This window comes from Triturus cristatus, chromosome 6 (genome assembly GCF_964204655.1).
Source record: "Triturus cristatus chromosome 6, aTriCri1.1, whole genome shotgun sequence".
Taxonomy (NCBI): domain Eukaryota; kingdom Metazoa; phylum Chordata; class Amphibia; order Caudata; family Salamandridae; genus Triturus; species Triturus cristatus.
The window spans coordinates 1,044,532,772-1,044,547,546 of NC_140589.1; the positions used below are offsets into that span (position 1 = coordinate 1,044,532,772).

The 14,775-nt window shown below is 45.1% G+C and overlaps 1 protein-coding gene across 15 annotated transcripts in view; it reads left to right on the plus strand.

Moving 5' to 3' along the window:
- Positions 1–13,289, plus strand: part of PTPRK (protein tyrosine phosphatase receptor type K) — a 1,135,739-nt gene extending 1,122,450 nt beyond the window's left edge. For all 15 annotated transcript variants that reach the window (XM_085611847.1, XM_085611842.1, XM_085611846.1 and 12 more), the window contains 2 exons: positions 1,401–1,536; positions 12,082–13,289. In XM_085611847.1, coding sequence (XP_085467973.1) covers positions 1,401–1,536; positions 12,082–12,135 — 190 coding nt within the window. In that variant the 3' untranslated portion in view covers positions 12,136–13,289. The remainder of the gene's footprint in view (positions 1–1,400; positions 1,537–12,081) is intronic.
- Positions 13,290–14,775: the final 1,486 nt, after the last annotated feature.

A 14,775-nucleotide genomic window follows, 5' to 3' on the forward strand; every position in this document is an offset into this window, starting at 1 on the left:
CCACCAGATACATCGTTACCGAAGGTAAGTAACTCATTCTTTAAGCTGTAATGTTAAAGGATGGTCTATGCATGGCCAGCCCTAAATCGGATTGACCAGAACAGCGCCCTTGGCGGAGAAAAACTTTGTGCTTATGGGGCGGGGGGGGGGGGGAGGCGTTGTGGTGGTAGGAGGTGTGAGGGAGATGGGAGGAGGGCAGGGTGGTTGATGGGGTGCTAACAATTATACTGAGATACATTAAGGGCTGGTTACAGAGCCTTTAACGAGAGCCGATTGAGATCTGGGGGGTGGGGGGGGTGGACGAGCTGCTGTTCGCATGACATTGTCAGGCAGCTCCCTGCTGTCCCCTTCAGAATATTGGTGCCCCAGGCCACGCTTGCCCATGCCCAAGGCAGGCCTTGGTGTATAGTATGGATATGTTTACATAGGATGCGTGCTAAATGTGACAATAAAATGGCTGCAGCTTGCCGCTCTGGTGGTGTGCCTTCCATGTATTATTCCAGACAACACAATTTTGGTGCATCAATCTTTATGTCAATTTCTTCAAACTTTGCTCACTAAAACCCGACTATCACTATATTCACTTACACTTAAGCCACAGTCTCTACTGACAATAGTTTAGACATTCAGTCTCTACCACGGACGGTATTTCTTTTCTGAGTTTGTACTTTCTCAGAGCAGATTTCATTGGATCATTGAAGACTTTGAAATAAATTATCATTGACCCGAGTTGAGGGGCAAACAAAGGTCATAATCTCTTGCCCTGTGGCTGTGACTGAAAGTCTCCACAGGTCATGCTCCACTTTTTATTGTTCTGTAGTTTCTATGAGGTGCCCGTAAAGTCATATATTATTCCCATTTTTAAATAGGGCAAATTTTAGCCAAGTTCGACCTGCTTTTATCTTTTTACAAATGCTTCCAGGTTACCCGCTACTTCATGTTCTTAGTTTTTTTAAGTTGGCAGTCAGACTTAGATCCAGTTGTGACTGAATGCTCGGGTTATCCAGGTAGACTGCTGTATCTGGCAGATCCCGCTTTTTTTTTTTTTTTTTTTTTTTACTGTAATTGTCTATTTTCAACTGGTTTTTAACCGCTTTAATACATTTTAAATTAACTTTACTGTACGTATCCAGAGGATGGCTTTTTATATGTGGAACATGTATCGATTTGTTGTACTTTTATGGGTTTTATTTCAAAAGCCAAATAAAGTTGTTTGATTGATTACTGATTGACCCTAAAATAACTGAGCTTGTTTTCATTATCACTCATGTTGTCAGTTATTCGATCATTAAAACCACTGCCTTGTGTATATGCACTGCAGGCGCATGTGCAAAAGCGGCAGAGCTTATTTGGGAATTGGCTTTTAATATACATATTAAAATGTACCTTTTTATATTTAGAAATGGAGGAGGTCGCAGTGGAATGTTTTGTGCGATTGGCATCGTCTGCGACATGATCAAAAGACAAAACGTTGTTGATGTTTTTCATGCAGTAAAGACTCTTCGTAACAGCAAACCAAACATGGTAGAAACACCGGTAAGATGCAGCAGTCATGCAACTACTGTGCTGATGATGTCTGTCCTATAGCCTTGTATAATGTTTCCACTAGCGACATAGCCAGATGTTATGATATTAATCTGTTTTCTTACTTGGTAAGCATTTGACTGTTCATTGAAACGTTATAAACAATCTGGATTTTATAGCTGTCAAAAATGCACATATTAAAAGTACATTCACCCAGTTATTATGGTTCGCTTTTCTCTCAACTGTTGTATCCAACACAGGATATAACTTGACTGTTCTACAATCTCCCAAAAATTCCGTAAGAGACCTGCTGAAATACTCACACCAGCGGTTTAAAGGAAACTAGGATTATTGTCTCTTGCACTTCTTCTCACACTGCAACCCAACACAGATTTAGAACAACAATGTGGTCACACAGTTACAATTCAAAAATGGTTCTCACATAGACCTTACTGCATGCAGCCCGTCGGATTATGTGCCTCAGCATCTTGTCAGGGGTATAATGTGCTGGTCAAATACAATTACAATTCTGTAATGTATGTGTTCACGGGTAATGCAAACTGTACGTCTCATGCCCATACTGCATGTTATGCAGTGTGGTCCGTTAGTATGTGGAAGGTAGTTTGGCTACGTTACTTGTTTCTGTGGTGTACTATCTTTGCAGTCTTCTACAGCTGTAAAGATTGGCAGCCTGCAAACAAACCAGGAAACCCACCAGAACATAGTGGGCTCTCACAGCCATCGCTCACAAACCACTTCCTTAGCTGAGGACATTCTAAAAGCTTTAAAAAGTAACCCAGCAATTAAGTCATTAGCATTTCTAACAGTTATCTGTTTCTGTGGTCTGATTGTGTTGATTTGCTGCTAGATGCAATACACTATGATTTTAGCAGTGGGTGTTGTGAAACATGTTGGTAAACAGTTCACTGATATTTTTCAAAAACAAAATTGCATACTTGCAGTGTTATCCTGTTACCAACATGCATTCCATTTGCTGATTTATAAGATCAATGTTGGTAACTAAATCCTACTGAGCTAGTCTTGCACTTGTTCAATAAAGAAACAATACTTTGCACTCGAGATATTTGGTATGTTAGTGGAGTTCAAAGCTTTAAACTAGATGCAGCCTTCTGGACAGTCAGAGTTTACACTCCCCCTCATTTTTAGCAGCCCAAATGCCATATCTCATATAAGCTTTTTCTTTGTTTCCTAGAATTATTTCAATGTGTCCTTTGGAAATTACATATAGGAAACCAAAACCCTACAGCGGTGCAATCCTATTAACCCTAACATATTACGGATTAATATGTTTGTCTTCCTATTACTGTGTGGCGTCTGTAAAACGAAAGGCTAAAAGTTTCATGCCCTACCTACAGTGTTAACTTTTATATTTCGCAATATTCTGTGTATCACTTTACACACACACACACACACACACACTCTCTCTCCCTCTTCCTCTCTCCCTCTCTCCCTCTCCCCCTCCCTCCCTCCAATGCATTACAGCATACAGGAAGCATCCTGTGCCATAGGTAGTGCTTAGTTTGAAGAATGTAGAATTACAATGTGGGGTATGTGGGAAATGTGTTCTGGTATCTTGCTGGTTGACCAAAGTGGTGCTGGTACGTGACATTATTTTCTGCACAGGTTTGATGTGTGCGAGGACTACAGAATTGCACTCCTTATGATGCTGCATTTTGTAGTTGCTTTTATGCTTAAGTTGGAATCAAGTAAAGGATGAGCTAGATATGCCTGTTAAGTTGAAGGAATTGATAAGGTCCAGTTCAGTGGATATTAAACAAGAGTAGTGAAAGGACCAGGTCTTACAGTACTCCACTGCATGAGGTGAAAAAAGCTGATATGACAAGGGGATATTAAGATGTTGCTGTTCCTGCTTTAAAAGTAGGAAACAATCCAGTTTGTGATGCTTTTAGCGAGTTCCTCCTGAGCTCTAGTGTCAGTACCAAATTCTGTTATAGCCTTAAAGCCCACCGTAGAGAGCTATACCGGCCATTAAATGCCCACTCCAGCGTTAAGGGCCCAAGGCGAGGGCCTTTAACAAGGGAGCAGGACTTTAATGCCGGTATAGCCCAGCTACGAGAGCTATAAGGCTATTAGAACATTTTGCCACTTGCGGGAAGAATGTCCTAACAAATGAAACAAAGGCTTCACAGAGCCTGAGAGGTCTAAAATCCACTCAGGCTCCATGAGGCCATTGTTAACTGCAACAGCTGTGAATGACAACATTGGAATGTTGGCACTCTGGGCTTCCACCGGCCATTAGAAGCCCTGAGCGCACCATTGTTTTCAATAGAGCTTCGAACCTTCCAATGTTCTAATGGTCAACAGTGTGATATCTGCCAAATAGATCCGGGAGAAATGTTGAAGCCAATCCGTTTCTGTCCAATGTTGTTTTCAGGTCACCCTAGATGGATTTTGGTTTGTTTCTTTTTCTTGATGAGTTGTATGATTTAGGAGGCCTTGAAGGCAGAGGGTAAAGTTACTGAAGCTGGTGTGTTGTTGAGGATTTTTCAATGGAAGTAGGAAATCTGGCAAATAAAATGCTTTAAAGCTTTGGACCAAGCAGACTCTCACTGAGAGACAGGTGGCCTAATTATCTTAACCAGTTCCTTGAAATTGGTATCCAAGAGTTGCTTGTAGGAAGCCAAAGACAGTTGTCTACCTCTATAGCTTGTCTCTTTGATCATGGTCTTTGCATGCTAAGTTTTAGCATCTATGTCTGGAGATAGTGCTCCAGTTTATTTTCATTTTTTGAAACAAATTGGTTTACATGAGACTTGTAAGTGATAATTTGTCAGCCCTGTACTTTGTGTTACTGAATTGTGAGAGAAATACTGTGCATGTCATTAAAACTGTATTTTAAATGCCCTATGGAGTAATGCATTCTTTCTGTATCCTTAATGGATGACTTGTATATCTTCTTGTGACAATGTGCTTTGCCTCTTTTATTGTTTGATTGTCATCATATTGTTAGCTTACTATCCTTGAGCCAAGGGATTTTCTTTTTTATGTCCCATTGGACAACGGAGTATCATCTCAAATATTATTTTGTCAACGCCATTGAACCACTTTTTCCATTTCCATCATTGTTTTTGGGGAGTAGAAGTTATAGTGCGATTCGAATTGCCTCTTGTTTCTGTAGTAGTTTATTTTGGCCCTCATGCTGTAGGTGTTGTTCTTAAGGGGAAGCTTACCAGAAAGTATATGACGTAATGATCGTTCTAGATTATGCATAGGTTTCCTATTTTTGTGACGAGTCATGGCGGTGCCAGGATTGCATCCAAAGTGTATCCATTTGAATATATTAGTCCATATGCTAGTTGAGAGAAATGCAGAACCTTTAGGTTTACCATGAGGGACTTCATTTGAGTGATATTTGGTTGGCCGAGCAAGATGTTAAGGTATCTCCCAGGGTGCAGAGATTTATGTGGCTGCCTATGACCTCAGAGATGCTACTTAGGAGAGCATCTGCCAATTCTCTGTTAGAGATGGAATGTGCAGTAGAAGTGAAGTAGTACCAGAAGAGGTTGGTTTTTCAGTTGTCATAATCCTTTTGTCTGTGAGATATTTTTAAGATGCTTACTATACCTTCTCCCCTTCTTGAGGTGCTTATGTGTGAGTATCCCATATCCAGGTATAATGGATGAACTGCAAAATCAGAGTGCCTAGTCACCTAGCTGGTTTTCTGTGATGAACAGTAGGTCCTGAGGGTTAGGCGGAAATCTGATTATTTGTGTGGTGGTTGGTTATTGATTGCAGGGCCGGTCGCTCCACGCACCGCACGGCTCCCCGTGTGTGACCAGGACCTTCACCGCTGCTGCCGTGAGTTCGCCGCTGCTGCGAGTTCGCCGCTGCTCCTGTGCTCCGTCTGTATTTTGTGTTTTTACTGTGCCCATTATTGTATTTGCTTTGTGCCCTGTTTTTAGCTCTTTTCTGTTTTCTGCACTCCCCGTAACTGTATTTTTCCCGCTCTGTGCCCCCCCCGCTCCCCGGCGGCCCCACCCCTTTTTCTCTTATGTACCCGCTCCCCGACGCCCATTCGCCGCCCCGCTCCCGCCTCCCAGCTGCTCCTCCCTCCCACTACGCCATTTATGGAGGAGACCGCGCGGACACGCAGCGGACGCGCGCAGCGGGCGCGCCAAAGGCAAGCCCGTCTGCGCCCGTCCGCGCCTGAACCGCACCTGGCGCCAGAACCCCTGGCCCCCGCAGGAACCAGGACACCCGACTGAAGTACGACACCGCCGCCCTCAACGCACTCAACACCGGATGACCACCCGCCTGCTTCAAGCCACCCCACGGCGCACCCACGGGCCCTTCAACTGTCAAGCCTGCAAATTCACCTGCCTCCGACCCCGCACCCCGCCCGCCAAACCAAACCACACCACAACAACAACCACCTCAAGTGCATCCTCCTCAACACCCTCTCCATTCACAAGCACGCCATCGAACTCTGGGACCTCCTCGACACAACAGCACCTGACGTCGCCTTCCTCACGGAAACCTGGATGAATGCCTCCTCAGCCCCCGACATCGCTATAGCTATCCCGGACGGCTACAAAATCACCCGGAGGGACCGCGTCAACAAAACAGGAGGAGGGATCGCCGTCATCTACAGAAACACCATCAGCGTCACGACCAACACCGAAGACACCTTCTCCACCGCCGAACACCTATACTTCCAGATCCACACCGACCCCCTGACCACCCTCAGAGGAACGCTCATCTACAGACCCCCGGGCCCGCGTACACAATTCAGCGAAACCATCGCCGACCTCATTAGCCGGCACGCCCTAGCCTCACCAGAATACATCCTCCTAGGAGACCTGAACTTTCACCTTGAGAAAAACGACAGCACCACCACCACCCTGCTCGACAACCTCGCCAACCTCAGACTCAAGCAACTGGTGGACACACCAACCCACCTCGCTGGCCACACTCTCGACGCCATCTTCTCCGCCAGTACCCACGTCACCTTCAGCCACTCCACCGGACTACACTGGACAGACCACAGCTGCATACACTTCACATTCAAGAACACTACATCTCACCACCTCACGCATCAGATCCCCCGCAGATGCTGCAGCAAAATCACCACAGACCAGCTTACCACATCACTGAGCCAGAACCCACCAGCCGACACCAACATACCCGACACCAACGACGCAGCCCACAACCTCGCACAGTGGATCACCAACTGCGCCAACGACCTCGCTCCACTGAAGAACCCCCACGGCAAGACCGCCACCAGAAAACCCTCATGGTTCACAGATGCCCTCAAAACCACAAAGAGATCCTGCCGTACACTCGAAAAGACCTGGCGCCACAAACGAACAACAGAAAACATGACGGCCCTCAAAAACGCCACCCGCGAATACCATCAGCAGATCCGGGCCACCAAGAGGACATCGTTCAAAGAGCGACTGGACAACAACACCCATAACAGCAAGGAACTCTTCAGCATCATCAAATAGCTCTCCAACCCCAACGCCAGCAACAACGACATCACCCCTTCGCAAGACCTCTGCAACTCCCTCGCCACGTTCTTCCACCGCAAGATTGCAGATATACATGACAGCTTCGGACCCGAACTCCACCTCCGGACACCAAACCAGCGACCCCCACAACCACCATCAGCTCTTGGACCCCCCATCAGCAGTGAAGACACCATCCACGTCATGAACACCATCCACTCCGGCTCCCCCTCCGACCCATGCCCCCATCACATCTTCAACAAAGCCGACACCAACATCGCACCCCACCTGCAGAACGTCATAAACAGCTCCTTCAAGTCAGCAACCTTCCCTGAGAGCTGGAAACACGCAGAGATCAACGCCCTCCTGAAGAAACCCACAGCGGACCCCAAGGACCTCCAGAACTTCCGCCCCATCTCTCTTCTCCCCTTCCTGGCTAAAGTCATAGAGAAGACCGTCAACAAACAGCTGACTGCTTTCCTCGAGGCAAACAACTCGCTTGACCCTTCCCAGTCCGGATTTCGAGCCAACCACAGCACCGAGACCGCCCTCATCGCAGCCACTGACGACATCAGAACACTGATGGACAACGGAGAAACAGCCGCCTTCATCCTCCTAGACCTGTCAGCAGCCTTTGACAGCGTCTGCCACCGCACCCTAATACACCGCCTCGACAACACTGGAATCCAAGGAAAGGTCCTGGAATGGGTCCCTTCGTCCCTCTCCGGCAGAACCCAGAGAGTCCGCCTCCCCCCCCTTCCGTTCCGCGGCCACCGAGATCATCTGCGGCGTGCCTCAAGGATCCTCACTCAGTCCAATGCTCTTCAATATCTACATGAGGCCCCTCACCACCATCGCACGAAAACGCAACATCAACATCATCTCCTATGCCGACGACACCCAGCTGATACTCTCCCTCACCAAGGACCCAGCCATCGCCAAAACCAACCTTCAGGAAGGTATGAAAGAGGTAGCAGAATGGATGAAGCACCGCTGTCTTAAGCTCAACTCGGACAAGACGGAGGTCCTCATCCTCGGACAATCCCCATCTGTCTGGGACGACTCCTGGTGGCCCTCGGCGCTGGGCACCGCACCGACACCCACGGACCACGCACGCAACCTGGGATTCATCCTGGACTCCTCCCTCACAATGACCAAACAAGTCAACGCCGTCTCATCCTCATGCTTCAACACCCTGCGCATGCTTCTAAAGATCTTCCGATGGATCCCAACAGAAACCAGAAGAACAGTCACCCAGGCCCTCGTCACCAGCCAGCTGGACTACGGGAACGCCCTATACGCAGGAACCACCGCCAAACTTCAGAATCGCCTCCAGCGCATATAGAACGCCTCCGCACGACTCATCCTCAACATCCCTCGCCACAGCCACATATCCACCCACCTGAGGAACCTCCACTGGCTCCCTGTCAACAAAAGAATCCCGTTCAGACTGCTCACCCACGCACACAAAGCGCTCCACAACATGGGCCCCGAATACCTCAATGGCCACCTCTCGTTCTACACCCCCACCCGCCAGCTTCGCTCCACCAGCCTCGCCCCACGGATTTGCAGAACCACCACCGGGGGAAGATCATTCTCCTACCTGGCAGCGAAGACCTGGAACTCCCTCCCCATTTACTTACGACTGACCCAGGACCATCTCAGCTTCAGGAAGCACCTCAAGACCTGGCTCTTCGAGCAGTAGCAGCGGCCCCCCCCCCCCCCCCCCAGAGAGTATTGGGTATTGTTGTGGTTAATGTTTAAGAAGGGTTAATGAGCAGGAGTGAAGGTGGATATAGGAGCTGAGTTAGAAGTGGAAAGCCTGTTGTCAGGCTGCAGGAGGTAGATTAGGTCTTTGTCATGGTTAGTGATAGTGGTTAGGAGAGCAGGTAAGTAGAGAATGTTTATTGAAGGAAGACAGGCAGCTGAGAGATATTGAATGTTGTGGAAGGAACAGAGTATCCTCCGTGAGAGGAGGAGAAGAATAAGGAGGGAGAATGAGAAGGAATGGAGGCTCTCAACTTTTTTAATAGATTAAATAAAGCGTGTATGCTAGACACAGATCGAACTAAAATGTTGATACAGGCTATAAAGTCTAAGAAGATGCAGTAGATGTGATCCATGAGGAGTGTGAAGGAGAAGCATAGAACGAATGGGAGAGAAGGAGGGGAATTAGAGCTTATGTGAGGACTCAGGAGTAGTTTGGTGGGTAAGGCGATTGGAAAAGGGAGTAGTAGATGGGTAGGGTGAGGGAGAGATAGGTGGCTTAGAAGGGTGACAATTACAAGGGCAGGGGCAGTAAGAACATGGTGGATGGGTTATGTATTGTGGGATGAGCAGGGAGTGGGTAAGAAGGGGACAGGTATAGTAGCAGCTGGAGTATAGGTTTGAACAGGTAGGAATCGATTAATCAGGGTTCTAGAGATTAAGGGTTATATGAAAGATTAGGAGCCCTTGGGGGGCTTTTTATGAGTTGTGAATACTAAGCTCAGCTGCGAGGATCACTTAGATTTTTTGTTATAGTGTGCGCACATGCTGAGAGGCACTTTTCTAGTTGACACTTTAAAGCGTCTTCCACCAACCTAGGATTCTGTCCACCGAATCTCCCTAGGACGATTGAACTAGTGTGACCGTCCCTTGTTGGAGCCACCTGTTCATAGATGCAACCAGAAATAGGAGGCAAAGCTGAACATCCTCACCCACACTAATCTACGAGTTCATTCTGTTCGAGAAGACTGATCTCTAGACTGTAAAATTATTTGCATTTGTCACAAGGCCTCTTGGAAATAAAATCCTTTTCACCGTATTGTGTGATTTGCTAGTACCTTTAGAGAGCCAGTGGTCTGTTAGATATCAGAGTTCCCAACAAATATTTTTTCTTGCTAGTTTGATTCCTAAGTGGTTTGGTTTTACAGCTTGGCTCATTAATCTAGAAGCTTTCAATTTCCTGCAGTGTGTGTTTTCATCAATGGTGTTCAATGTATGGTATTGCCCATATAGCAAATACATTTTTCAGTTGGTGTGTTTGTCACTAAACCATGAGTTCATTGTCAGAATCCCAGGATCATCCTTTCATGGTGACCAGTGCTGGCTCTTTTCATGGTTCACGGTTTTTGATGTTAGTGGTTTTTTAGGTTAGTACTGCTTCGTGGATGTAGTAAGCCATAGAAAAAGGTCTTCCAAGTTGCAGTCGGCATTAATCGGGGGAGGTAAATTTAATAATAAATAAAGTACCAGTCCGCCGGCCGGGTCCCGCTTTTTCCCGGCTCCTGCTCTCCTGCAGGAACAGGAAGCAGGCAGCCTCCCTCCCCTCCCCAATCACAACGCTGCAATGGCAGCGTTCTGATTGGTGGGGCCGCCGCCCAGCCGGGGGCTTACCGGGAGGCCATTTTCTCCATGTAGGCTGCATTGCAGCCTGCATGGAGAGAGGGCAGAGTGTGCATGACTGATTTGGGCGGCTCCAGAGGGACGACCAAACAGTTATTGCGCCCTCAATAGTGGACACACCACTCCTCCCTTGCCCAGCCCTGCTCGCAGAGCAGCCGCCCACCCGCAACCAAACCCTTATGCTTTCTCGCAGTGTGAGCAGCAGAAACATAAAATGGTAGTTATTACCATTTTAGGTTTCTGCTTCTCACACTGCGAGAAAGCAGTGGGGTGACGCTCCTCTGCCCTAGTGGAGGAGCCGCCCCTGGGTCTTCCATTAACCTGCACTATGTTTGTTGAACTCAAGTGTGGCACTTTAAATGTGTGCAGCACTTGTACACAACTAATGATGGAACCAGGCATCCCTGTATTGACACTTATGTTTCAAGTGTGTGTGTGTCAGCCTCTCAGATGTTCTTCTAGTGGCATGCCTGATTACACGACTTAATGCTGTTTTATTGAACGAGTGGGGCATTCTGCACAAGATAAATCTATCCGAGGCCTTATATTTCGCCTTAGGGCAGGCACCATTAAACATGCACTTAGCTTCCCTTTATGGAACTTTAATGACCAATCAGTTGAGCCATGCCCTTGTGACTCCCAGAGTAGGCAAACAATTCTACATTTTTTATTCTTTTGTAAATTTTATATGAAGTATATTAAATGGTTTTTAACTCCGTATTTTAAAAAATCAAAACCAATTAGCCTGGAACTTGCATTTTCAATGATTTTGTCCCTGGATGATGATGAACTTGTCTTTCGTGTGAGCTCTTTTTTAAAAACTGCGGTTCGTGCCCGGTCTACAATGTCTTAAAGTTTAGACGGACTATCCCCCATGTGTAAACAGTATTTTATCTTATTGTATGATTTTATAATTGTTTCTTTTGTACTTTTATGGATTGTCAATAATCCGAATAAAGTTTTCATTGATTGATTGATTGATTGATAAATCTATCTCCCAGTTGGTTGTGCATACAAAGTGCACATTGGTTATAATCCTCTTTTTACACACCTATGTCTGGGAAAACGTCTCGGCACATTTTAGCATGGTGATCAGCTTTCGTTCATACCCCTTTATGTTGCACACCACGTTGATATAAAATTCTGATTAGTCAATTTGTAGCGGTTTGCACTGTAAAGGATTTCTCACCCCAAGGTCAGTGTCTAATCTCTGAACTTAAAAGCTGTAGGTTAAAAATATCTATAGAGAGAACCGTGTGAGAAAAATCTACATCCTTGTTTATCAAGTGAAGAGAATGGGCGTAGTAGGAAAGGAAAACCATTGAAAAGAAAGCACCTAACATCAACTCCCTTAAATACATTAAAACAAATGCTTCCTCCGAATGCATGCGTTAGTTAAATTCACTGTATGTCCACTGCATTATGGGCCAACGCCTCTGACTAATAAGAGGAAAACGTGTTTGTTGGATGTATGTTTTATAATGAGTATATGTTTTTGCGTATAAAGAAGGCCCTGTACTTTGTCAATAGATGGTTGCTGTGGTAATACATACCACTTGTTTGTTTCAGTTCACACATCTATGTGTTTGAGAATGTATATGTTGGTTGCTGAATTAATGTATGTACATTTGTTTTTATTCTTCAGGAACAATAATTATGTACATTTGTTTTTATTCTTCAGGAACAATACCGGTTCTGCTATGATGTTGCACTGGAATACCTTGAGTCCTCTTAGTCAATATGGATGTGCCAAACACTACAATCCATTCGAAGCTTTGTTTATTGTTCGAGTCGAGTTTTGGGCAGCTGTGAAAAGAAATGATTTTATCTTGGGGACTTAAACATTTTAAATGAAAAAAAGTATTTTTCTTATCAAATTGTGTATCTTAATACGATCTGTGTCTGTGACTGTACCCAGTATTGACAATTTGTGCCACATGGATCTGTGCAACAAGAAGATGGGGCAGGCCGCGTCAAACGGCGATTTTATTGTGTCTAAATATGCAGTCATCTCACAATAATATAACACAGCTGATCTGTTGCATGTATAAATATTTCCAAAGTGGCATTTTGATTTTTTTTTTTTTTTTTAAATATAAAATGTATGTTACATTGTAAAGTAAAAAGAAAAATCAACGCAAATCCATAGTAAATGCATTCTTTATACATTTCAACTGTCACAGATATATTCTAGCTTGCTATATTTTGTGTGCTATGATAGCTGGCTCACATACAGTTTTTTTAGAGAAACCTACACACAAGCCAAAGACTCAAGTGTAAATATGTCAATATGGGAGAGAGCACATTGTATTTATTGTTTACTTGGCATTCCTTTTCTGATGGCTGAAAAAACAATCATTTTTCTTGATGAAACGTTTTTTTTTGTTGCTAAGATCAACTGTAAACAATTTTGTATTTTCATTTTTGTATGTTTGTGTAAGTAGGAAACATACTTTTAAAGCATAGACCATAAAACGTTGTTAAAGTGATTTTGTTGTGTACATGCTTGTGAACTGAATATATGTAAACAACTTGGCTAGAAGGTCTTTCAGTGCAGGACCAAATTTTACATTTTGCTGAATTGTATAGTTTTTCACAATTTTATTGTTATATATGGATTAAATCATTAAGGTATGAAAACTGCACTCATTAAAATGGCCTTGCTTTTGACTTTCACCACGTTAAAAGATGTTTACTGGGTATCATGTGAGCTGTAAAGGAACAGTGTTTGAAGCACAGATCTGGCAACAATACCACACACATCCTTTCAGGGTAAGACATGTTTGTCTAGCAAATTGTAAAATTAAACAATGTTTATCTTGATGTTTACAGACATGTAAGCTTTGACTTATGACAAAGCAGATTTTAAATAAATTCAGTACAGGATTCCTTGTTTGTCAGTTGTCACGCGCTTTCCAGTTCTTCCTACCGATTCTGACTTATTCGCAATACCATTGACCACACTTGATTGTTGCATAAGTCTTGTCTCTTTGCATGTTGAAGTCTGTTGTCCCTTTAGTATTTGATCCATGATGATCTTTAACTTAGAATGAAACTCGGTACGCCACCTAATGAAAGTGTATTTTCTTTACAGTTTGCAACAAAATTGATGGAAGTCTATGTATACAATGCTCAATGTAACAAAATGGGTTGTTGGTTGACTGGGGTGTGAGTCCTGGTCAAGCAACACCCATAATCCTTGTCAGGGTAAGGCACAAGCAAACCCCAAATTAACCTGTGCTCAACCCCTTGGCAGTTTAGCACAAAGCAATCAGGCTTAAATTGAAGTCAATGCGTAGAGTATTTGTGCAACACATTTAACAGTAAGGGAGTGAAAAAACTGCATGAAAAGACCCTACACCAGATTGGAAAGATAGAGCTTAATTTAATAAATGAAACAAGATCAAAAATACAAACATCTAATCAGTAGAACCGGAGTTATGAATTTTTAAAGAATAAATTGGAAAATAGTACCTAAAAGCATAAAGCAACAACCGTGGTTATCCGGTCATGCTGGACCGGGTCAAAGTCGAATGCGATGTATACAGTCCCAGATTAGTCCCGCTGAAGTTTTAATTTCTCAAATTTTGTGCCAAGAGTCCCGTAGGCATTGGAGAGAGTCAGCGGGAGCAAGGAGAGCGTTATGGCAGTGGTTGGCATGGCGCGAAGGTCAGGCCAGGTGTTTCAGACAGGCAGGCTGGAGCTTCGTGTTGGCAGTCCGCTACCGGCCCTAGATGCTGCTGCATGAAGAGACTTGCTGGCGACAGCTTGTGCTGATTTCCTGAGTTAGCCGCTCAGTTCGGATGCGAACAGGACTGTTTGTGGTCATTAAGAGCCCAACAGCTCGATTTCATAACTCTAGAGACACACCAATGGTCCAGGACCTGAGAGGCACCACGTGGGGCCCCAGGAACACACTGCATCTGGGTCCAGGAGCTGGTGAAGAGCCTTGTATGCCCCTGAGGCTCAGATCAGACTAGCCCTTGGAGTCACTCTGGGGTCCTGGGTTCAAGATGAGGTTGCAGGTCCAGTTCTACTTCCCCAGGCAAGAGGGCAGCAGGTCAGCACAGCAGGGCAGCAGTTCCTTTTAGAGCAAGAGTTCAGCAGAGTGGCAATGCTTGTAGCAGCACAACAGTCCTCCTTCCTGGCAGAGTATCCACAGGTCCACAATTAAAGCTGTGGTTTCTGAGGTCCTTCTTTTATATACTGGTGCCATGGTTCAGGTAGGTGGGAGAGGCTTCTAGGCAGGGGTTTTGTAATGCATGGAATTTCTTGCCTCCCCTATTTCCAAACTGGCTACAGTGACAATGCACGGTCGTTTGTGATCCTTTATGTGAAGGCAGAGCATAGGATATTCAGGTGTAAGTGGAGCTGT